Below are 25,672 nucleotides of genomic sequence, written 5' to 3' on the forward strand. Positions count from 1 at the left end.
TGTGTGTGTGTATATATATATATATACACACACACATACACACAGAGCAGATCAGTAAAGTAGCACAGTGTGCAGAGATCTGAACACTGCAGGGGTTCTGTCCTTGCAGCTATGGTTGATAAGAAGGAGCGGACAGATGGTTGGGCTCACTCTGCCCTTTATGCCCTCAGTGGGGATATGTGGCAGGGAATCGAAGGTTCAGGTGAGACCCCAATGGCACGGCTGGCCAAAAGAATCCAATCTTGTGCACGTGGAGCACACATGCATTGGAAGTGGACCATGTGGACAATCACCTGAAGAGATCTTTAAGTGATGAAAGACACCAGTTGAAGTGTTATTTAAATATTTGCAAACCAGACATTTTTTGAGCACCAATATATTTTCCACAGCGAGCACCACAGGAGATAGAGGTCATAAAATGGGCCTAACAGGAAACTTCACTCTGTGTCAAATGGCTGTGCTGACTACCTGCTGACAGAAAACCTTTATCAGAATTGTGGCTAAACAAGTGCACCTCTATATGGTAAAGGTTGAATGAAGCTTACAGTAGAATATCAGGATGAAAGCACTAAATGGGATTTATGTTCAAATGCACAGACATTTCTAAACAGCTTTAACCCTTATTCTCTCAATGTTGGACTAGTTATAATAAGTTAATTGTAAATAACTTAGTGTGTAAAAGATTCATATCAGAACAAAGCAAACAGAAGTTCTAACTATTTTTGTTTGAACTTCACACAAATAACTTACTACACTGCAAATGTGAAAAGTCACTCCACACAGAAGGGACTTTGGGTCCAGAGCAATCGTCACTAACATCCTAAAACAGAATAATTAATTTGAGGCAATGATGTTGAAACCTCACTTTAATCCCAACCTGCTTCCAAGTAACAGTTATCAATTTTATACTGCAATTGTGTATTGAGTGAAAATTATTCCTGCACTAATACACTGGTGCACCTAAGGCCTTTGTCTCATTATTTCTGTAGCAAAATGAATGTGTTGGGTATGTTATGTTCAGAAATATTCAAGAGCAATTGTGTTGATGTTCAGCAATAGAATGAGCACTGTACATAGAAAATTATTTTAATGGTAGCAGTTAAAATGCAGAGTAGAGCAAAAATCAGTGACAGTGAAAAAAAATGTTAATGGAATTTCAGATAATTTTTAACCTAATTATGGAAGGAGGAAGCAAGTGACTGTTTATTGAATGAATAAACTTTCCATGCCATTTTAATAAACTGCCTCCAACGGTCTTCTGTCTCATATAGATGAGAATCAGCCTCTCATTTGGTCAGTCACTAGATTCTCCTTTCATTTACACTACTGAGAGTGGAGAATCAGGCCCACTATTTTACAGGCATAAGGATTATTTTCTAAATTAAAAACACAATTACATTCTGACTCCTGCTGTCAGTGGTGGCTAATTTCATCCTTTTGCTCCCCACACACAGGTGCAGACAACCTGGAGCTCAGGCAAACTACAGGATAAAGGAAAACAGGAAGCAGTCTATAAGGGTGAGCACATAACACATTCTCTGCAACTCTTTCTGTATCTTCCTACATGAACGGAAACCTCAAAATGACATTGTCTCAATAAAAGCAGCATGTGTCCTTCAATAATTAATCTGGCAAAGTTGGTTCCAAACAACTCCTCTTGTGCATAAGTGCTGGTGGTATACAACTGATGTTTAAGCTGATTTCCTATTAATCAAAAGAACTCAAATGAAACATTTTGGCCTCTCTCTTATTCTTTGCTAATATCTGCAGTAGATTATCTTCATTGGGTGCCCATCACTGGAGTATCTAGGTGCCAATTCTCTTCTCAAACCTGCCTTATTCCTGTGGATGGGGCTTGCATTCCCACCTGCTGTGTTTTAAGTATCAAGTAAGGAGCTAATGATAATACAAGAAATGCAACAGCTTTGTGCTTACTTACAAGTACTGTGTCTGGAGTCATTCCTGTGTTTAAAGAGCTTAGTAAATTACTTCTCATGCCTTAAGCCCAACTCTAATGCAGATCAAGCAGTATCTCGTGCAAATATGATGAAAATAGAGGGTACCTTGATGAGGAAGCGGCATGAAAACTGCTGATTTAGAGCAAGGCAGAGAAGCTTCACGGACACAGAATGAAAGAAAAAACATAAGTGAATAATGTCCATGATAAGAAAAAAGAATAAGACACAAAACATTTATAGACAATGATTTTGCCTAGTTCTCTTGTTTCCAAAGGCAGGAAATGGAAAAACGTTAATATTTGCAAATCTCTTAATAGATTTAATTAAAATAATAATAACCTGTTTGTATAAATCAATGGCTCTCTCTAAATTAATTCGATGTGATAAGATGGACATCATCAAAACAGCTGATTCTTTTGGTTGAATGGTTCTCAGACCACGGGTATGCGGATCACTATGAAATTCTTGAGCATCCTAGAGCTTCCGTGGCTACCTCACCTCTTTCTAGAGACCATGTGTAGTGGTCAGCTCTATCTCCAACTCTGGTGTGCTTGGGTTACTGATTTCATTCTGGGGAGAACATTTCTTTCACCCCTTGCTTCCTTTCACCTCTCCTGAGAGGACAGCAGATGGGGAGAGAGATACATAGCAATGATCTGACTTCCCCAACAAGCTGAGCCTCTAATATGGCACAGTTAATTTGAACGCAAGACTTAGGCTACATCCACAGTTGCATATAGACGTGGTAGGGTGGGCTGATTAATTGGTCAACAGGACTGAACAGTTTGAAAACCAAGGTCTGATCTACGTACAAAGTTGTACCAGTTTAACATCACACCTTTAGCTAAACGGGTACGAATCTGTGCAGCTCAGGCCCAAGCAGTGGAAGATTTGGGGGCTGAGGTACAACATGAAGGGCTCTGACTTACAAACTGGTCCACAGAATGAGAAAGTTGGAGAACCACTGCTCGAATTCTAAGTCTCCCTTCCACCCAATTGCCAGAATGGGGTGAGTACATTCAGGTACAGGCAAAACACTAATAAGAAATAAAGGTGAAGAGAAGAGACAAAGTAACATTTCAGTTAAGAGTTGGGGTAAGATATTCTTAGTTATTAGGGTTTTCAGGTGCTTTAATTTTTAAGTGACAAACTTGAAATATCTTTAAGGGGTGATTTTCAGAGGTTTTGAGCATCTCTGAACACCAGCCATTCAAGATATCTGAAATTGGGTACCCAAAATTCAATCACTGGTAAACTACTAAAGTATTGGCTTATATTAAGTTGTAATGTATATCTATGTTCTTAATAGATGACTTGATGTGTCCTTCTGTATTCCTCTCATTTACTGTATATATTTGAAAAGTTCTGAAAATAAGTTTAAAAAAATTAAAATGCATCATAGAATCTTAGGACTGAAAGGGATCTTGAGAGGTCATCCAATCCAGTCCCCTCCCCTGCACTCATGGCAGGACTAAGTATTATCTAGACCATCCCTGATCATCCTCTGAATTGAGCAACACCTGCAAAAAAAAGCTTAAAGTTACCACTGAGCTTTCAGATGAATGAGTTCTCCATGTGATAAATTTAAAGGAATAGCTTAGTTTCTTGGAGGAGCAAGGTCTAGTATTCACTTAAAATATTAGCCCACAATAACAAAATAAAGCCAAGAAATAAAAATCAGTTTTGTAAATTTTAAAGAAATTTAAGAATCAGATATAGAATACCTTATAGGCTGAAACTTTTCTCTCATTTGCTTTCTTCAACACTAGCAAAAAATCTAAATGCTTAAACTGATAAAAAGCCAATAAGACCATTGAGAAAAATCTGCTCTCAATAGCAGTAACTCCAGGTATATCATATCTTTTAGCTCCTACAGCACTAAACCACTCTTGATAGCTAAGCTATTGGATGAAGCAGTCTTGTGACCACAAAGCATGTTCTGACTAACCTCTAGCTCTACATTTTACATAGTCTAATTTATTATTACAAAAAAATATAATGTAATACATTTACACATTGAACAGACACTGCCGACCCCCCCCCCCCTTTTTTTTTTTTTTTTAAGTTAATGGGATTTTTAAAAAAATAGTTTTCTCCTAAATGGTCTCCCATTGACCAGTGTGGTTTGCAGAACACTTTCTAGTGGTTTATAGGGAACTGACTTGTTCCTTGTTTCTAGTTGAGAGAAACAGAACAGATGGGAAGTAATGAAATGAAGAGCAAAAGCTTACACAGCAAATTTTTTTTTTTTTCCTGAAAAGACCACAACACACAATGCAGTACAGAAGCTAAGAATACACAAATGCTTTCCCAACATCACTTTACTATGAGCAAACAACTGCTGGAGTTGTCACAGAGATGTTACATAATTGTAGGATGAAAGGTAGCCATCAGACAGGTCTTTCTATTAAGACGTTGACCAAACTTTGAAAAAGTTTGGGAACCCGTGATTTATACAGCATGTTCTGAATTTTATTTTTAAAATGCCTTTAATTTTTTTCCTACTCCCGTTTGTCTGTCAGTTTCCATCTTCCTAACTGACCATAGAGGGAAACAGTGAATTTACTAAACCTGCGTTGGCAAATACATAAATTAAACTGACAAAATTTTCCTTTCACTTCTTTTCTGTAATAGGAGCCTTACGTGCTGTTTGTACCTATAGTCAGCTCAAAATTTTCAGAAAGCAATTTTTAACTTAACTGTGTCCCTTTAAATACTCACAGTAATACCATTGACACACCATCTAAGATTTTCATGTAGTTTTCTGTTTTAAAAAAAGTCAACCAACTTGACACTTTTGACTATTCATTGCTTTATAATACTTCTGCCAAAAATTTCTTTATGTTTATAAACAAAGCTAAAGCCACCTTCTTATTTAAGAAATTAAGACAGGAACATAAATTCTTGCAATGTAAAAAAGTGATTTTTCCAAGGACTTCTAAAACTAACATCTACCGTAACCATTTATTACAGAAAAATAGTGTTGATAATTTTAACACCTCGTGATCATAAACCTGATTGCACCCCAATTCTTCTGTTTCTCACTGCCCAAGTCTTGTTATTTGTCCTCAGCATGAACATCTATACCAAGGACACAGCAACAAGACTGCAATGACAATAAAAGCCTCCCTAGGGCTGAGCTGTGCTATTGATAAAACAGCACAGACAGGTACAACTCTGAAAAACAAATGCTCTTCTCCCATTCAGGACAAAGCTAGTTAGTGAAATAAATCACATAGGCTTAGCCAGAACTTGGGAAATGAGCCAGTTTCTCCAGATTTTTCTACTTGCACTGGCTCAGTTTTCTCAAGACACAATCCTAGCACTCTCTCTTCAATGATTAAATCAACTAGAGTGTTTCACCTGTTCTAAAAAATTGGAGTCCACTTCTTCAAAGACACTGGACAGACTCTGCATTGAGGTCACAACTAAGTGATGAAGTGGTAGGATTTTAAATACACTTCAATGTTACTCATTTGGTAACCAGCCTTACAGGGCATTGCCTCATCTTTTGCAAACCTAATATTTATCGTCATATAGACAAAGAAACAGGGACAACAGCTGTGAGCAGAAAGGAGAACTGGAAGGCTTGATTTCTTGAGTGCAACTGACTCCTGGTTTTGGGCCAATAGAAGCCAGACAGAAAACAGGCAATGAACACAGCCTATTGCAAGTACTGGCCCGAAAGGTAAGGAAGAGACTACCTTGCATCCAGAACAGAAAAATAAGCATGGAACCAAAAAGATGATTTTTAAAAGTGTCAGAGCTGTAGTAATTTGAACACAACAGGGCAAAATTATACACCTATATTGGTATCACTAACAGAGGCAGAAAAGATGCGACTCGATGTGTAAGTTAGCAATTCAAAACTACTGCCTAATGTATCAAGAAATTTTCCCCAACATCCACCCTGTGTTTTCTTTGAACACTTCATCCTACTGCCCCTCACTCATAACCTCATGTACTGCATTTAATAGTTCCTTACTTTGCTCACTGTTTATCCCCCTGCATGCAAACATCGGCAGCTTTATTTCCTCCCATTTAGTTGTCACATAGCGCAGCTATACATATTAAAGTCTTCTATTCCTCCATCATTTACTCTTTCCTAATACTTGGTTGTAGTTCTTTTTGGAACTTCTATTTACCAGTATCTTTTTAGTAATGTGGTCAGAAGTGAAACAGTATTTCAGGTGTGGGAGCACCGGGACCACCACCTCTGCTCTGTGACATCATGCTGGTGCCTGTACAGTCTTATACTACACTGGTTTGGGCTTTTTTTTTTTTTTTTTTTTAAACTATATTACATTACCAACTCATATCTATTTACCCCACTACAACCCCCAGGTCTCCTTCAGCATTACTACTTTCCAGGGCTTGCCTCCCACTCAATACGGATGTTTTGGATCTTTTTTCCCCCTGGGGCGTTAATTTGCATGTTCCTACCTTGACTTTCATACTGTTATTTCCATGATGAACTATGAGGATATCTCAACACAAATGTAAACGTTTACTTTTTAGCATCCACTGCTCTAGTATTAAATATTATAGACACACACTAAAACGTGGCTCTTTCTGCATGCTGCTGCACCTTGTCGTTATTCCTCAGCATGTATCACCAACAACAGGAAAATTCCGGATCCCTATGCATTTTGCAAGTTTTCCTCATTAACAAATTTAACGTCGATACTGAGATACAAGTAACATGACAATGTTGAGAGTCCCACTCCCAGGGCCAGAAGACAATTTTCACGACAGACAAAATCAACATCAAGCCCTGCTTCAGAATGTAATGTCGCTTAATATAGCAACATCTCTGGAGTATTACTGAAAATTTTTGTTTGTGGGGCTACACAGATGTTATTTTTAATACGTTCCCTTTATATAGGTAATATAAAAATATTTACTGACCTGGGGAATGCTGGGAAGTTGCGAGTGAGGTCATAGAATTAGAAAGGTTAAGGTTTGCAGTAATACTAAGCTGGCTCTGCACTGCAGGAGGATAAGGAGACGTAGGTGTCAGTAGGGATTCCTCACTGGTTTCCTCATCAATTCCAGGCAAATATGTGTCAATCAAGGCATCAAGAAACTTCACTATAAGCTCAGCATAGTCTGGGATTTGTGTTTGCTGTGGAAATAAAAATTAGATCTGTTCCTATTTCATTTCCCCCAATATCAACATAAATTTTACCTCAAACTTTTACTTTGGTGTTCACTTGTTTTGTCTAGGTCTTTAAGCATTTTATGTGGGCATCTGCAATCTAGGCTCAGATTCAGATTAATTTTAATATACACTAAAGGCAATCTGTAGTTATAATATGCACATATCACTTGATAGCAGCAGCATCAAGTAATGAAGTGGAAGCACCAATGCTGAAATTTCCTTTAGAAGGTGAACTGCTGCATCTAGCTCTGAACGTGGCGATTTATAAACATCATTATCTGTGCTCCTTTAAATCTAATATCCAACCACTGCCCGTCTCTGCCCATTTGGTCCTTGTTACATCCATTTGACAGAACAAATTGCAGTACAGATGGTCAATACTTAAGATGACATTAGGTTCAGTGTAAAACGTGAAATTTATCATTGTGAATTATACTCCTGTATAAGCTATTACCAGCAGGACAGTGGGGTGGGAGGAGGTATTGTTTCATGATTTCTGTGTGTATATAAAGTCTGCTGCAGTTTCCACGGTAAACATCTGATGAAGTGAGCTGTAGCTCACGAAAGCTCATGCTCAAATAAATTGGTTAGTCTCTAAGGTGCCACAAGTACTCCTTTTCTTTTTACTCCTGTATTGATTTCCACATTTCTGTAAGCTACAAAATACATCTAATAAAGATCTAAAGGTGTGCTGAATGACAACGTATGTCAAGTGCCTCTTAACAATGACAATGGGAGCATTGCAAAGGGTTATTTACCAACCTGATTGCTCTTACCTGATAGCTTAACAGTAGGTACCATTATCTGTTTTTATACCCGCTTATCAAATCTATCAAGATTTGTGAGGTCTGCCAGAGAGCTAGTTACTGCCTTACACATAAAAAGTTTGCCTGTTTTATCAATGTTGTTTTTTAATCTTTATATATAGTGCCATAAGGGCATCCTGGTGTTCCACATACACAATAAAGACAAGATTCTGAAGAACTTACATTTTTCATACTATTCTTACCTTAGAGAATGGCCCAGCAAACCTCCACAATCCATTAAATCCAAAACCTATAACAACAAATTGAATATTACCACCCTATAACAATTTTCTCATACAATTTTGATAGGAAACCAAACTAATTAGAAGGTATACAAGATGCATACTTGGATTTGCTTACATATTGAAAAAAATGTTATGTAAGGATCTCACAGTGACAAACTGTGAAATTTTTTGATGCCTAAAAATAGGCTCAATTGTGTTCAACATGTAAAAAGTACAATTACTGAGATTTGTTTTTTATATATAATATACATCTTAAGCATAATAAATGAATTCAAAAGCCCAAAATTGAAAAGGGATGCTGTCAGGTTAAGCATTTAAGTATGGGTAAAATTTCCAAAAGGGCAAATGACTTACGAGCCCTAAGTCACATTTTCAAAAGTGACTTAGGAGCCTAAATTGCATGGACTTTCAGTCACTTTGAAAATCGATTTAGGTGCTTTTAAAATTTTACCTCATGCAATTTATTTACCAGCTAGACACTTGATTGTTAAATCTAAGAGAATTTTACAAATCTAATTTATTATTTGCAACTTTTGACCAGTATTTTCATTTTGTACTTCACACGCTGTTGTCAGTGGAAACATGACTGAGTTTTAATTTCTAGCCTATTTCACTTACTGTTTTCTTACGTATCTGGCAACATGCAGTCACAGCAAGGAATTTTACATTAACATTAAAACAGGTAGTTTATTACAAATGAATACATTCTTACATTAAGATCTGTGAAATTAAGAAAAAACCCACACAACAAATTCTGGGCAGCAGCAATCTCTATGGAAACATTTTTATTTATTTATTTTTACAGTAGAACAGTTTAAAAAAAGCAGAAAGATATTTACTTTGTAGGTAAGAAGTTTGGTACTGGGGTGGAGATTCTTCATGGTAGACAACACTCTGAACAATCCCATGAATTGGATTCAACAAATTTGGGTCTTGGCACAGTGACAAAAGGGTATTGATCTTCGAATCCAATAAATTGTGCCTAAACAATACAAAAGTAAGTGTAGTCTTTTTGTTCATATAGTTACTTAAAGTTAGATATGAACTGCAGGTTCATTTATCGAACAAAACTATTGGGATGGGATTTTCAGAAGTGTCCAAGTGATTTAGGAGCACAAGCCCTATTCCTTTCAATGGGACGTGTGCCCTTAAGTTACCTCAGTGCTTTTGAAAACCCCAGACACAGAAAATGTAACGTATCAACACTTTTCTTTAATTAGCAATTAACAAAATACTCAAACATGCACAATCAAATATTTGAATTATTTACAAGGAAATAATTAACTGGTAAAATGAATCTCTGGATTTACTCAATCCTCAGTATTACTCCTGATACGGTCATAAAGGATGCCAATTACTACCAGTTTGATCTCAGTGACATGTGGAATTCCTTTGAATCTGACCATCATTTTATAACAGGAGGATGTGATATTCTCTCTACAACATGCACAACTGAAAAGTTAAACTACAATACCTAGACTTTCCTGAACTGTATTGATTGCACATAGACAATAATACAGTGATAAACTAAGCAAACAAGTTGTATACGGAATCATATTGAAGGACTATGCTTGGGCTACACTTTAAATAACTTGTTTTGACAGGTCACTTGGACACCAGTAAAAAAACAACCCTGTTTATTTGCTGGAGGAAAAAAAAAAAATCTAAAAGATAACATGTATCCCCTTGTTTTGCAACAACACACTAATACACTGTAAACAACCCTAAGTTTTTATTTTTATTTCAACTCTTTTTTATAGTGTCAAACACTGATAAACCATGACTGAACTGCTGGACTAATGGCTGCAATGAGCATGGGAAGGTTTTGCTGTTAAGTTTGGAAGCAGCACAGCATGGGTAACAGCAGTGCAAGATTCTCCAGAGCCAGGCCAAAGCACCCAAACTCTGACTTGGAAGGATTATGGCAGAGCATAATTCAGTCTCCATGGCCTTTGGCCTCTCTGTGGAAACTGTCAATAAGGGTACTTATTAGCACCAATTGTGGGAGTGGTTTCTGTATTGAGGATACCGCTACCACCAAAAACACCGAACGCATTTCACATAGGCCACTAGATAGCTTCCAATGGGAACAGCCTTCAGTCCTTACAAGTCTAAGTTAAATTTGAACTAGCAACCTAGGGGCAAAAAAAGTCTTGTAACCCCCTGCCATCCAGTTCCCCTGCCATCCAGTTCCCGAAGTCATTTTATGCAAGTGTAAAGCAGCAAGCTTAATACAAAAAATATTATATAAACTGAGTTTTAATTACTTACACAACAGGAAAGACCTTTGGGAAGACAACGCTGGCTTCTGCTAAATATTCATAAAGAATTCGTTGGTCAAACTCATCTGTAGTGTACTTTACTAATGTTGCCTGGCATAATGCAAAGGACAAAAATCAGTATCTCTCTGATTTGGGAGGTGAATATTTGTGCTTCATTTTATTTTATTTTATTTTTAATAACAGGGATCTCAAACATTGAGGCATAACACTAGTTCATTACAAACAGCACCTGATTGCCCAAAACAGAGCACTAGCAAGATAGATAATCACATTAAGGGACTTTTTAAGGACACAGTTTTTATTTCAAGTATTTCATGTGTACACAGGAGACTGACAATGAACGGAGTTGGTCAAAATTTAAAAAATTGGCAAAAATGTTGGTCAATAGATTTCTTTTGGTGAGAAACGTTTTCAACAAAGATTGCCCCACCGGTTTTCAAAAAATGAAAGTTTAGAAACGTATTCAAACTTCGAAGAGTTTCAGAAAGAACAAAGAAATTCAGATCATCATTCTTGAATGTCTTTTCAGAGGATGGCACTGATGGGAACTGCATTGGAGCAGGCTGGGAGAACAAGTAATTTATACTGCAACCCTCCACTACTGGGCTCAGATAAGTTTAAAACTCAAAGTAATCTAGTTCCAGCAATTTAAGATTTTCTTTTTTTAAAAATGTAATGCACACATTGTAGCATCATTTGTTTTGTGATTCTCATCACCCGTGAAAAAGTGAGATAGTAATTTGATGTACTCTGCAAAAAGGTGCATAAATGTGAACATTAAACATTTGCCCATTTATGGATATTAAATATGCATTTTAAAAAGGAATTCTCTTGGACATCCTAGACATTAATGGGCAAAACAGAATGCCTTTTACACATCAGGGACAGACCCTGATCAATCAAGCCCTATTAGCATTGCACTGAAACATACATGCTGGTTTTAAAGATATAGTGCATTAAAAAATACAGCATAATATGGGGAAAGTGTGCTTACAAGGACAGTAAGCAGCAGGGCTTGAATTTTTGGATCAGTAAGGACCTCTTCATCCAGGAGGACATTAGACTCAGACACAGAAACTTTCCGAAGGTGTGGGTGTTGTTGGGGCGATATTCTCTGGGTTTCTGCCAGAAAAAAAAACAGTACTCAGCCAGAGCACAATAATTAAAAAACAAAGAATTATATACCATCCCATCAAATTCAGCCACCTACAATTCCCATAAAACAGCTTTGTGTTATCCACAATTCAATGACTTGTATGTTATGAAAAAGCATGTTTATTGAAATAATAATAATACCAAGCTCATGTGTAATACTTTTCATCAGCAGATAAACAATATCCCATTTCACAGAAGGGGAAACTGAGGGACAGGGAGGTGAAGTGACTTGCTCAAGGTCACCCAACAGTCAAGTGGCAGAGCCAGGAACAGAACCCAGGCGTTCTGAGTGCCAGCCCAGTGCTCTATCCATAAGGCCACTGGTTCCTTTTTAAAAACCCTGCATTCAGTGCTCATAAACATATAAAGGACATAATCTCGTTCATCTGATTTCATTCTGCAATGCAATTTTTTTTGGCTGTCTTTTACTGTAGGTCTCCATATTAACTTTGTTCAACTGTAGTGATTTGAGATTTAATTGACAGTGTTACAAAATGTTAGAGACTTTCTAGGTGGCTTGTTTTGTTAAGACAAATGCATATCTATTGCCTTGTTGTACCCTAAACAAATGAACACTGAATTTATTAGTAATCCTTTTCATGTGCATGCACTGCATTTAATACTAGGAATAGTCTAAAAGTGTTAGTCTCTCTTCTCACCCATGTCATAGTCATTTTCAGCTACTCTCCTCATTTTGGGGGGTGTGGTAATCCCAGATTCGATTTCCTGCCTTTTAGGAGCCTTTGTGTCTGATATCAAGTGGTCAAAACTTTTCCTTGTACCTATAAAAAAAAACCCATCAAGAAATTAAATCAGTAAACCACAGTGGATATTCTGTGTATCTGAATAGTAAGGTACTGAATGTTTTTTTGCTGTGAAGGTACTACACTACCGAGGACATATGGACAAGAACACTGGGAGAGGTGGTCTCACCATCCTCTGTGATACGGATATCTTTTGTATGGAACAGCAAAGCACATCCCTACAAGAGCAGGACCTCTGTCGGTCTTTGTCCTTCTGGTGTTCTAGAACAATCTTCACTTGTGGCTACAGTGGCTCTAGATATGGTCACACAAGTACCTGGGATATTAAGGTCACATCTTTTGAAACGCTTGGCTAACGCAATATACATCAGTTTCGCAGCCAATTTTAAAAAATGTTATTTAAGGCTCAGGTGCCAAGTGTGTGCTGCTCCTTTCCCAAAATCTACTGCAGTGGGAAACTACAGGGAAATAGTCAGCATGCTACAGGGTCTCCCATTTAGTAAATATTCTAATGCCTTATTACTGGAAAGTGAGTCACTATCAGGGTCACGACTCCTCCTCACTTAGTGTGTATATTTTAGTGCTTATGAAAGGTGAGAGGTTGAACAGCATTGGGTTTGAGATAAACAAGGTGTGAGTGGGTATTGTGCAGACCCCCATAAAGCTCTAAAAAGCAATATAATCCTAAGTGACGTGGTCAGTATAGTTATTCCAAGTCTTGATCCACTCTTGAGAAGGAAACAGAAGCAAGCAGCTCACTGTAGTCGTCTAGATGGCCAAGGCAGGAAGCTTGGACTACGGCAGGTACTCTCCAATACTCTGATATCATCATTAAGGCTACAATTTTGTCATGGATATTTTTAGTAAAAATCATGGACTCGTTATGGGCACTAAACAAAAAAATCTTAGAAGCTGTGACCTGTCCCTGACTTTTACTAAAAATATCCTTGACAAAATGGGGAAGGAGGGTCCAGCACCCTGGCCTTCCCTCCCTCATCCCCCCAGCAGCCACCTGGGAGCTGCAGGAACCCCATTGCCCAGGGGCTGGGAGGGGTCCCCCGCTGCTCTGCGGGGCTGGGAGATGTGGGGAGGGCCCTGCCAATGGTGGAGTCTGGGGAGCTGCGGGGGGAGAGGGGAGGAGGGGGAAGAAGGGCCCTGTCCCCAGCCACTGAGCAACTTTGGGGTGTCTCGGTGGCTGGGAGCTGGAGATGGGGGGGAAGGAGGGTGCGGCTGCTCGCAGCAACTGTGCAGCTGCAGCGGGGAGAGCCCTGCCAGCAGTGGCTGGGGAGATGCAGGGGGCCCCCCAACACCTGTGGCCTCTAAGAACTCTGGGATTCCTCTGCTGCTGCTGGTAGTTAGGAGCTGTGGGGAGGCCCCGGCTGCTCGTGGCAGCTAAGCCACTGCAGAGGGGGATCCCTGCCACAAGCGGCGGCTGGGCAGCTCTGGGGGCCCCATGGAGACTGGGCTGTTGCAGGGTCTTCAATGTCACAGAGGTCGCTGGAAAAGGGACTGGTAGCAGCCCTACACAATCTCAGAATACAGGAAGGGTAAAGATGGCTTAAAGAACTGCTCAGGTGAGAGGTAATAGGCTATGGACTTGTAGATTGCCAATTCAAATCCAACATTCGTTGGCAGTAATTGAAAGTTGTTACTATCTGATGATTGCTTGGTGGCCTTTATATTAAATGAGTCTTGCGGTCTCAAATAAGTTTCCATTGGTGCTGTGCTCACACTACCAACTGCTTAACCACTGCTACTAACTGGAGCCCTTAGAAGGTTCAAAGGGGAGACCAAAGATTTAGTGGCCCTGGTCACTGAGCAATCCTCTCTCCCCTTGGGGCTGAGAGCCTCTAGGTCAGGGTTGAAGCATTGTGGGGCAAGGCAGTGTAGGAAGCTTATGAAACCATTGCATGTGTTGTACTTGTTCCATGGCTATGTAGAACAAATTCCTCAATCTTCAAGACTGTTGTTCTGGCACAATTACCACCAAACAAGCCCTGCTCAGATACCCCAGTTTCACCCTCCAAGGAAATTAAGAGGCAACTTTTGCTGCAAAGCAAGGAGAGGCAGATATAAGTCATGTAACGTAAGAGGACTGATGCAATATGCCGGGAAACTTTTATCATTCTTGTTTATTCCTGTGCAGTTAAGACTTCTCCACCCATAATCCTAATAAGTTAAGGAGCTGTAAGTGTAACATGCAGCTGGCAACGAACCAAAATTTTTCATCTTCTCTCACTAGGAGGGTAATTCTTACACATTTTAATTATGTCCTGAAGATCTGCCTTTTCCCAAGCAAATACTAGTAAGTATTCCTTCTGAAATGTAAAGAGGACATGGACAAAATCAGCAAGATTGAAAACTGCTTTTTCTTCCATTTGTTTTCAAAGGCAATGAAATTTGTACTATATGTTTCAGTACTTCAATAAAAAAATAAGCAACAACTGCCAAAAGCTCTTAATGTTTTGGGACTGCCTCGTTGCTGGTGTTAACCACAGACATGGAGATCAGGAGAAGTGGTGAAGTTAGTAGCCTCTAAGTTTTGATGGAGAGGGCTGGAAGCAGCAAGTGATTCTTAACTCTGGAACATGCTTTCTTTTTGGCCCTGCATTGCTTGAATTTGATGACCGTTATGTTTCACTGCAAAGCTCTCTTTTTTTTTAAAAAAAGACTTCCTATTGGGTTGGTGGAAGCAGGGAAGGGGCGAGAGCCTTAGTTTAGAGGGACTTTAATTGTGGAGGTTGGTCCAATTTGTACTGTGTAGGTGTTATGTATGTCACTAGAAGAAAGGATCGGCACATTTAAAAAATGTCAAATAAATAGGTTATATTCACCCAAAAACATTCTCTGCTTTAGCTTTTTAAAGACTGATGTAACAAACTAGTAAACCTAGTTTTTTACTTACCTAGTAGCTTTTTAGTGTTGGCTTGTGAAGGCTGTCCCATATCCAAGCTCATGGATTTTCGTGTTCGTGGGCTAATCTGTCCCACTGTAGGGTAACTGGCAGCAAGATGTCTGTCTGACCCCTTTGGAGAGGACCACGGTTGGTTTTCCTTTAGTGTCCTGAAAGTGTGGAGGAATTTAATTTTAAAAACCAAAAATGCACATATTTGGTTATAATCCTCCAACTATTTGAACTTTCCCCTTTGTAACAGTAATAGTTAAAGCTGTCAGCTGGAATTGTTTATGTAGTAACCACTTTGGTTGCAAAATTGTGTAAAATTATCAGTGAAATGCAGACCCCTGTGTGATTATATTACTGAAATGGTAAAAACAAATAAGAAAATTACCCAATGTAAGGAAGCCAACTTTTAAGGAAAGGGGAAGGCCCTATTTAATAATCAGCTGATCTATAAGGTTTTTAGATCTTGTTTTTATAAAAATGCTAATAATTCTAGAAATATACTCAGGATTTCATAAAACCAGGCTTGCTCTTCCACTTACATGCAAACCTCCTATACTACGATTTCACTGCCCATAAGCAATACTGATGTTACCAGCTACTGCGTGCTGGAATCTCAGCTAAAGAAGGAAGTAGGGGATCACTAGGTAGCAATTTTATGGCGCTACTAAAGGAGAAAAATAAAGATGATTATGTTTTTAAAATTGTTGAAACAAGATTTAGGGTAAACTTCAGCCCTATGCAGAGAGGCCAGTATAAGCCCAAGACACCACTTATGTTTCACTTAAGCACGTAGTGCTTAAGTAGTGCATAAGCCTCGAACCCTTAACACACAGTTGATCTTTAAGCAGCCCTTCTTAATGCTGGTTCTAGTTTTTAACACATTACAGGTTACCTTTAAATAACCTGCAAAAGGTACAGCTTTCTTCCCAAAATAGTCACTGAGGTTCACACAACTGCTGTAGTTTAAATAAAGTGAGAGACACACTGACCTACAGCTGGTGTCACTGTGATGCATGGGATATGTATCCATAGGAACATTTTCCATTGAAACCTCTGTCAGCAAGAGAGACTTCCTATGTTTTAGGCTGCAGCGACTACGAACTTCCTCAGACACGGTCAGCAAAGCTAAAAATCCAAAGAAAGCGAACGAGTTTTCAAAGACAGCAACATTTTCAGAAGTCTACGCAGTACTCCATGGATTTTAATTTTTTTCTCAGCACACACACACATCCTTTGGAAGCTGCGATTATTTCTCACTAAAATGCTTGAAGTCAATTCAAGGACAAGGAAGGTTTTTGAAATAATTTTAAAGTAGTTGAATTTTTCTTCATAACCGTCCCCTATAAGTTTACAACTAAAAATTTAAATATTTTCCCTCCACACTGTTCACTCTTGCTAGGCTGCTAGAACTCTTGATTGCTTTTTTTTTTTTTTAACATTTAATATTTACATTTTAGAAACTCTCTCCAACCCCTGGGAGAATTTTGAAACAGATACCCCACATGCTGAGTTTACCAACTTTTGTTAGCATTTCCTTCACTGATTTAACCTTTCAGACTGATTTTCTGAACAGCCCCATCGTTCTCTGACAGAGTTTTCTTTAAATAGCTTTTTAATATTTTATCTACCTAAGGTCAAGAATGGCCACACCCTGTGCCTTTTGATTAGGCAGAAGGTTAGGAGTTCTTTTTTACCTGCCAGATAAGCCACGCTCTGGGTATTCACCTCGAACTTGTCACAATTCCTATGCTTGTTAACCAGAGCTAGCAGTGTGTGTAAAATCCTTACGGTCCTTGCTACGATGGCAGGAGAGGGGTGCCTGTATCCTAGGAAACAAGGTTATGAAGAAATCAAGGATTGAACATTCAGGTTTTAATGCATATTTATTATAATGCTTTTACCAATATTTTTCTGATACATTTCTCAGAACTCTTCATATATACAGAGTGAGAAAGCACAAAATTAGCGAATGATGAACACATACTAAAACCATTGTTTTTTCTGCCCTTTCCCAAAGACCAGAACACTGCAAGCGTCTAGGCAGATATTCTACATATTTAAATTCTTGTCCCATTATGATCACCTATAGAATATGCAGTAAGCCTGAAGTGAACTCAAACCTAACTCATAAAGAGAAAGCGCTTTTACAGAAAGTACCACAAAGGAATAAAGAGAAATAAAGCCACACCTCCAGTGACAGTTCACACCGCACAACGTGAATTCTGGATTCCATTTAAGTGAATGAGCGTTTTGCTTATGCTTCCAAACTAAACTTAGAATAGGACATGAAAAGCAAGCACAACAAATTTTCTATTCCCACCTTTTAGAAGATGTCCTACTAGTGCAAAATTAAAGTTAGAGTTAAAGTTGAGTCCAACAAAATGATCCATCTGTTTGCAGTGCCATTCCAAAGGTCTCCTGATTTCCATAAACACTTCTTCTGGGCTCTGTCAACGAAAAACAGTGTCTGCTGCAGATTATTCATGATTATTCATACCACTAATGTTTTGGTAAAAAATTACAGACGTCAAAATAAGTTGGAAACTTGCAATAAAATACATAAATAAAATCCTTAAGTGTAATGTTGACATGCCTGTGCTCTGTGTCAGTCTGGGTAGGTTCCAAGCTATATTACAGGTTACAAATTTGGACTTTTTTCCTTTTCTTTCTGGAAGTGGGAGAATGAATTTGCTGTGATTGTGCTCTCTCTACATGTCAAAGATTAGGTTAAACATTTCAGGAGAAGTGGGAGAAGAGCCCAAATGTATTCAGCTTAATTCAGTATCTTTTTACCTTGCAGTGGAATTTCAGGTTCAACAGGAATCAACAACAACAAGCGTTTTTCTATGCAGGTTTACATGAGGACCCTTAAATGTTGGAATATTGATTTCCTTGCAAGTCAGAGTACGATACACCAGTTCTCTTCACTCAACTGTTTTGTTCAACAAGGAAGCATATACACAGATTTGTTTGCTTTCGAAGGTAAGAATGCACAGCACAGTAAGGGTTGCTTACAGAGTTTACTAGTGGGTGGATCACTTACCTTGTCATTGAATACCCGAAGACTATCTAAGGTATGTAGATTTTGTTCAAGTAGTGCTGTACCTGCTGAATAAAGGTTAACTTCATCTAGCTGCAGCACTGCCATTGCCACCCAAAAGAGGGCCTTGTGCATAGGAGAGTCCTAGGTGAAAAGATTGCAATGATTTTAATTTCAAAACAGTTTCTGGGAATGAATAAAACAGGACAGAAAGTACCCTGGTAATCTTGTTTATGTCACGCATTCTTAAGCTATCCTTGATTGGTGGTGGTCTGTTATCCGCATATGGGGTTCTCTCCTCAACCACATTAAAGACAAAACTGACAGTCCACATAAGCACCATCTATATTCCTCAAGCAGTTGTATTCTTCAAGGTGGATGTCTAAGTACCACAGAAGAACTAGTCACAAGGATCACTCTTTGTGATTGCTGCCTCTCCATTCATTCCATTCTTTCAAATCACACACATTTCAGAATCAGTATTGCACCTGCATTTCACCAATCTGGGAACTGATGATTGCGTTCAATACCAAGTCTAGATTCCAAAAGATGTGATCATAATGCTGTGGCCAAACTAGTCAGGCCATTACATGCCCAATCAGATTGGCATGCTGGGCACGTGAGCATTCAACTAATCCGGGACTCCCAAATCAGCGGTTTTTATTGACATGATGTCTTCCTTACAGATGACAGACATATTGGGGATCCATTTCTGATCCTCTGCGCATGACATTACCTGAGATATACACCAGACAGACTTGCAGGATCAGGGTCCTAAGTTAGGTTTCAGAGTAGCAGCCGTGTTAGTCTGTATTCGCAAAAAGAAAAGGAGTACTTGTGGCACCTTAGAGACTAACCAATTTATTTGAGCATAAGCTTTCATGAGCTACAGTTTGCTTATGCTCAAATAAATTGGTTAGTCTCTAGGGTGCCAATAGTACTCCTTTTCTTTTTGGTCCAAAGTTACTAGCTTTATATTTTACTGAGGTAGAGTCAAACTATTAGACTTTAAGTGAAATGAAGCAGAACTTCCAAAGGCTACGTGGCCTTCATTGTCTTTACAATAAATACTCAAATTAAACTTCTGTACTAAAGTGTAAGTTCACGACATATCAACATAAAAACTGAACCTGAAATCCTAAGGCACAACTAATTCCTACAACTCATTGTCAGTTCTAAACCCTATATAATGCCATCCAGTTGGCTCAGCAAACAACGCTGCTAATACAAAATAAAGTTATCAAGATAAGGATGAAATAGCAAATGGTAAAATCACCAGAAGATCCTTCAGACAGATCACTAATGTTTGCTTAAATTCTTTGATGTGTATGGAAGATGAACATTACATTAACATGCCTTCCAAATGCATATATCAAGAAAATTTCTGGAAGTTAATTTCTCTTTAGACCATATTTACAAGATCAGTTGCAAGCGGAAGAGACTTTACGGAGCTAGCCACCCTCTTCCAGTAATGCCCAGATTCGAGCGCTTCACTCCATTTTCAAATGTACTGTGACCCTTTGAGAGTGTGTGCAGTACAACTCTGCAAGGAAATTTTACAGAGATTCATAACTGTATGCAAACTGCTGGGTTGACAAAGTCATGAACTTGATGACTGGAACATTTCAAGTCAAATGAGACTAGCTTTTATGACAAACCATGATCCAGAAGACCTGTGCCAGTCGTCACAGATTGGAATGCCAAAAAAGCTGAAGAGCTCAGGAGAGCAGATCATGAAATAACCTCTTTCAAACCTTGCTGTGGCTCATGTTCTTTTTGCCCATAATTCTGCTTTACCAGACAACCCCATGCAAGCTCAGCATTTCCAAAGTTTTTGCAGAGAGGGTCTCAAATACAAAGCAGTGACATTTTTGATTTCCCTTTGAGCAGGAATTACTTTTAGAGTAAAGGAACAGGAATATTGCCAGAGATGAAGTTCATAATTTGTATTAATATTTTTGATGTTAAACATGTTTATAGTTTTCATTTACAGAACAGATTCATAGTTTTATCAGTGTTATTTACCTTATTAAGAAGTGGCTGCAGCTTGGTTAGTGCGATAACTGTGGCTTCTATAAGAACTTGGCTGTTGTAATTATCAGGCCCTTTTAAACAGCTCTCAAGTCCCTTTTTGGAAAAATGGAAAAAACATTTGTTTTTTATTAAAAAAACAGGATCTAAAGACCAAAGTTCTAACCAATAATTAACAGCAGTTTTGATTTAGTTTTGTTTTAAAACGATTCTGAAGTATTGTCAGTGAGGATGACAAACCTAGAAAATGTTTCATGGTGCATATAAAAAAGTTAAGGTGCTGTACTGTTATTTTAAGGATCAGTGGAGGTACTATATTAGAGGGACTGAGTAGTCCTGATATTTCAGATACTGTTCACCTAAATTTTATGTCTACGAAACTGGAGTAGAATAATAAAATGCTCAAGGGCAATTAATCTTTTTGGTATACCAGTCACCCACAATTAAACACAGCTTTATGATCTTGTTTGGTATCATGGACACCATTACTAAGCTAACTGCATAGTTTTAAAATATTTCACTTGCATAAATGGTAGGCACTTTATTCAAATTCTCTTTAAGTTACTTTATTTGCTTTTCACAGCTATTAAATTTATAAACTTCCTTCACAGTTATGCAGATGCAGCTAAGTACTGAGCTTTTAGATTCAGCCTCAATGCAATACTCCAAATTCAGTCCGAGATAAATTATCTAGCCGTTCTATTTTTTTGTATGAGCAGCAACACTGGGTAAAATTACTAAAGAGGAATCAAATTCAGTCCCACCACATTTATTCTGATCAGAAACAGTTTGGCTACAAAAACTAGATTTTCATTTATGCAGCAATTCCTTATTCTGCATAAAAATTCACGCTAAAATGTGTCAGTCAATAAATTCTCCTGAATCCAAAATTTAATTGAGACACAAAATTATTTGGCTGTTAAAGGAGCTATTCTATGAGTTACATCAAGAAAAACAAAGAACTATATACCTTGCTAAGAATTCGGATTATTTGTTTTATTTGCCCATGTGACACTCGTTTACTGATACAGCCAAAGACGACAAGTGCTCTTGGTTGCAGAGATGGATTATATTGGAAAGCAAACCTGTAAGAAATAGAAGTGAGTTGTATTAAACAAGTTTGTTTCCAAAAGCCTGTGTAGTGAAAAAAAATCAAGAGATGCACATCTACTACACATGCAGTTATAGGTTATGTTTCTGTGAATCACAACATACTTTTGTGCTAGGTCTGTCCACTGGTCCAGCCACTTGCATGTTGGAATATCTCTCATACAAGCCTAAAAAAAAGATATTGAATACATGTAACCTTAAGGAAAAGCACCTATTTAAAATACGTATCTCCTTTTAATTCTTAGTGAGCTATTCCTTATTTAAGCATTTAGTGCTAAGCTAAGTCAGGAAGCTGATATCCTCTTATGCTGCTTGCTTGATAGTATATGCAATACTATGCTATAATTCACTGCTTTTATTAGTTTCTCATGGTCTTACAAATCATACCTCCATGATCTCCAGCAGAGCTTCAGTAACTGTTTCCAGGGAAGTCAGTGCAAAAGTCTCCCTCTCGTAGGAACCAGGAGAGAATGACCTATCCCGATAACTGGATCGGAATGCTATGACAGCTGCTGATTTCACTTTGCTGATTCCAAACAGCAAATAAAACTTGGGCAGCGAGAACTCTGTCAAGCTGAGTCTCAAAACTTGCTTCGTCTCCTCTGTTAATTAAGAATTTACAAGTTACATTTAATATATTGAATCCCATCCCACATTTCAAAAAGTACCTTCAAGACCAAGAGCCCATTTTTAAGGTGTAAGCATGTATTCTAGGAAGTGGATGACCTTCAAGGGGGTCGGGGGGAGGGAGAAGAAGAGATATCGTGTACTGTTCTGCCTGTTTTACATGCTATTGGCGTGCATTTATGCCACTGTGTGCGGCCCAGTGTGCTGATTCTCAAACTGCGGTCAGGAGAATTAAAGAGTTTGAAAAAAAAAAACCAAGCAGCAGGGAATTTGGTCGGGGGAGATGGTTCCACAAGCACTCTCTCTCTGAGGCGGGCGACCGAATGAAAAGGGCAGAGAACACAGTGAACAGGTGGTATTGGGGGGCAGTGCTGCTGAGTTCCATTCTGGTCATTTCGGCCCCGATTTTCTGAATGGGAGCTGTAAGGTTCTGAGCATTTTGGAAAATCTGGCCACTTCATTTTAAAGCCTAAATGGAAGCTGAACTCTTTTGAAATCACTGTTGTGGGTGCTCGACACTTTTGTAAATCCGGCCTTTGACTTCACTATGCTTCAGTTCACCCATCAGTAAACTAGAGATACCTACCTTTAACTCCGGGCTGTTGTGAGGCTTAATTCTTAGTATATACAACGCGCTTTCAGATTCTTGGATAATGGCACTATATATATGTGCAAAATATTGTAAGTGTTAAGGTTCCTTTAACGTGCTTTCATGCCTCCACTTTTGTGATAAGATGCTATGAAGACATACTTGCTAGTGGGTTTTAACTCTATTGGTTCTCACAGTAAGTTTTATCTTTGGATCATTGAAAAACAGCAAAAATATAACAGCATGTAAGGTATCCTCTTTTAGTTTCACAATCGTCTTACACAAGTGACATTTTGGTTACTTGGTATTCTATACATCTATTCAACAGAAGAATTTCAGCCAATTAGAGCACAGACAGTTTCCTCTTCATCTACATCACGAAAATCCTTGTCGATAATGTGTCCACCTCACCCCTTTTCCAAACAAGCCACTCCCTTTAGTCGTTATTTACATTAAAGATCTGCCCTACATCAGCTAATCAGTTTTTAGCCCAATCCTCATTCATTCTAGCCATACACCCATGCGGCAATCTCTCGCAAAGATGAACAGTAACACAACACTTTCAAAACCCCAGAAGAGAAACAAAACTTGAGTGTTCTAGAAGATTGCTATTTGTGAGCGATAAAGATTAAAGATTGATTAAATGACCCTATTGTTATCCTATAATTAACTACTGTTAAATGAGTTGGAAATAGTGTCTCTTATTGTAAGTTCTCTGAATTTATGTCCATCACAGGTGATTTCTACCACTCCACTGTAGCCATTGGCCATACTGGATCAAGCACAAGAAAGCTCTGGCCTCAACTGCGATCTAGTACTGAACTAGAGTTCACCGTTATAGTGGTGTGAAAATACATCACCGCAGTGCCACTTGTGCCACTTGTGGTCTCAGGGCTTGTTTCCACTTACTGTGGATCTAGGATGTGGTGATCAATCCACTGGGAGTCAATTTAGTGGGTCTAGTAAAGACCCGCTAAATCGACCGCCGATCGCTCTCCCATCAACTCTGGTACTCCACCAGAACGAGAAGCATAAGGTAAGTTGATGGGAGAGTTTCTCCCATTGACCCAGCATGGTGTAGACAACGCAATAAGTCGATTTCAGCTACTTTATTCACGTAGCTGGAGTTGCGTAACTTAGGTTGACTTAATCCCATAGTGTAGACCTGCCCTCAAATACAGTAGCTTCATAGAAATGAGGGTGGGGGAGAATGGGATGGGAACAGGTCAGGGAGACATTTGCTAAAGCAAAGTAAACTAATGCGTGATCAACGTAATATAGTATTTCGTAAGAACTTACCACTAAAGTGAAGTTGTGAACAAGTGCACAGAGAATGAATGATGTTGATGACCAGGCCATGGGTGGAAGCTCTAAGGGAAAGAGGACCGGTGGCCACCAACAAAGTAACTACATGAAAGAGGTAGGGGAGATGTGCTGCCACATCAAGAGAATTGTTAAAGGAGAGCATCAGCATGTAACGTGCTAGAATGGCAATATCATCCCACATCAGGTGTTGCTCTAATGTCGGAGTTGGAGACAGACAAGTCTTGTCGATTATTTTGCACATCCTCCCTATTACCTGAAAGGGAGCAAACATTTTCTTTTAATTAAAGCAAAAATAGGGCTCAAAGTTTCACTCAAACACTATTACAATTAAACTTTAAAATGTTTCCATTAAGAACACATTTTAAAATACTATTGTACCACTGTTTAGAGCTGGTACCAAAGAGCAGTGTCAACTTACTGACTGACTTAAGAGTAAGTTAAGGAACGGAAACACTCACTTTGCTTGAAACCAATTTCACATTTCCAGAAGCCAGTGCTACAGCTGTGTCTGCCATAACCTCAGCTTTTATGGATCCCAAGCCCCCTGTGGCACTGGTTTTGATGAAACTGTCCAGCACTACATCAAGTAGATCTGTTATCTATTGGAGAAAATAAGTAATCATTTGCTTGTTAACGTCAGTTACATGAAATTCAGGTGTAAATCTGAATTAAGCAGCCTGCTAGACAAGTAAACACTTAGATTTATTACTTGAATATATGTATGTGGTGTAAATTACAGCACCAGTTTCAGTGATTTTTCAGCAAAGATAACCATGCTTAATTTAACATCATGTTTACATTGTTACATCTGAATTAAGATGAACCCCTCCAAGTTTTATTATGAATGTAAATTTTAAGTGTGTGCGCTTCACAACTGTGGAGTTTGATTGTGAGGATTTAGTTTGCATTGCTTTCTAGTTGCCATTTGAATCTAAGATGTTAGATAAGTATTATTTAGAGCAACAATTTGGAAACTACGCACTGGGATTTTTAAGGTTTCAGAGTAGCAGCCGTGTTAGTCTGTATTCGCAACAAGAAAAGGAGTACTTGTGGCACCTCAGAGACTAACAAATTTATTTGAGCATAAGCTTTCGTGAGCTACAGCTCACTTCATCGGATGCTTTGGGATTTTTAAGGTATAGCAAATCTGTTTTCTTTTTAAAAATCAAGAACAGATCTTATTGTTTATGTAAGGTATTGCCTAAAGTATTAGCCAGACGTGACCTTAGCTATCAATAAAACCGCACTGACATCTTGCAAGATTTTTTAGGCTGTGAGAAAGCTATGTATTTAATACAGATATACCAGTCAGCAATGCAGAGAATGTTTTTCCTTAAGTATCCAGACAAAACGGTACAAATGATTGAATTAGGCCACATACAGTGTTTGGCTGCTGGTTTCAATCCATTGTAGTTTTCACCATTTAAGAACTTGGATAAAATCTTGGCTCCATAGAATTCAATGGCAAAACTCCCACTGACTTCAAAGAAGCCAAGATTTCACCCTGTAATTCCGCATTCTCTATGTTTGCCTGATAATTGACTTTCATATTGGCAATGGCATAATATAAATGACACTCTTACTGATATGGTCCAGGGTTGCAAACTATTCTGTTTTTTAGTGACTGAAGTCGATCAAACAGGAGAGGCAGCTCACCAATTTTGGTGGCAGTC

The 25,672-nt window shown here is 38.5% G+C and overlaps 1 protein-coding gene across 9 annotated transcripts in view; it reads right to left on the reverse strand.

Annotated features, from left to right (window-relative positions):
* The window catches only part of NF1 (neurofibromin 1), a 170,623-nt gene that overhangs the window by 10,663 nt on the left and 134,288 nt on the right, over nucleotides 1–25,672 (reverse strand). For 6 of the 9 annotated variants that reach the window (XM_073315123.1, XM_073315122.1, XM_073315120.1 and 3 more), the window contains 17 exons: nucleotides 24,458–24,598; nucleotides 23,973–24,252; nucleotides 21,845–22,059; nucleotides 21,563–21,624; nucleotides 21,318–21,432; nucleotides 20,342–20,443; nucleotides 18,320–18,460; nucleotides 17,597–17,723; nucleotides 16,971–17,102; nucleotides 16,266–16,401; nucleotides 15,277–15,434; nucleotides 12,267–12,389; nucleotides 11,447–11,574; nucleotides 10,442–10,542; nucleotides 9,010–9,152; nucleotides 8,129–8,175; nucleotides 6,867–7,083 (listed from right to left, as the gene is read on the reverse strand). In XM_073315123.1, the coding sequence (XP_073171224.1) occupies nucleotides 6,867–7,083; nucleotides 8,129–8,175; nucleotides 9,010–9,152; nucleotides 10,442–10,542; nucleotides 11,447–11,574; nucleotides 12,267–12,389; nucleotides 15,277–15,434; nucleotides 16,266–16,401; nucleotides 16,971–17,102; nucleotides 17,597–17,723; nucleotides 18,320–18,460; nucleotides 20,342–20,443; nucleotides 21,318–21,432; nucleotides 21,563–21,624; nucleotides 21,845–22,059; nucleotides 23,973–24,252; nucleotides 24,458–24,598 (2,368 nt within the window). Of the gene's footprint in view, nucleotides 1–6,866; nucleotides 7,084–8,128; nucleotides 8,176–9,009; nucleotides 9,153–10,441; nucleotides 10,543–11,446; nucleotides 11,575–12,266; nucleotides 12,390–15,276; nucleotides 15,435–16,265; nucleotides 16,402–16,970; nucleotides 17,103–17,596; nucleotides 18,461–20,341; nucleotides 20,444–21,317; nucleotides 21,433–21,562; nucleotides 21,625–21,844; nucleotides 22,060–23,972; nucleotides 24,253–24,457; nucleotides 24,599–25,672 lie in introns of those variants that run through there. The other 3 variants (XR_012155355.1, XM_073315125.1, XM_073315124.1) reach the window with 3 other exon arrangements.

Source organism: Lepidochelys kempii, chromosome 17 (assembly GCF_965140265.1).
Source record: "Lepidochelys kempii isolate rLepKem1 chromosome 17, rLepKem1.hap2, whole genome shotgun sequence".
Taxonomy (NCBI): domain Eukaryota; kingdom Metazoa; phylum Chordata; order Testudines; family Cheloniidae; genus Lepidochelys; species Lepidochelys kempii.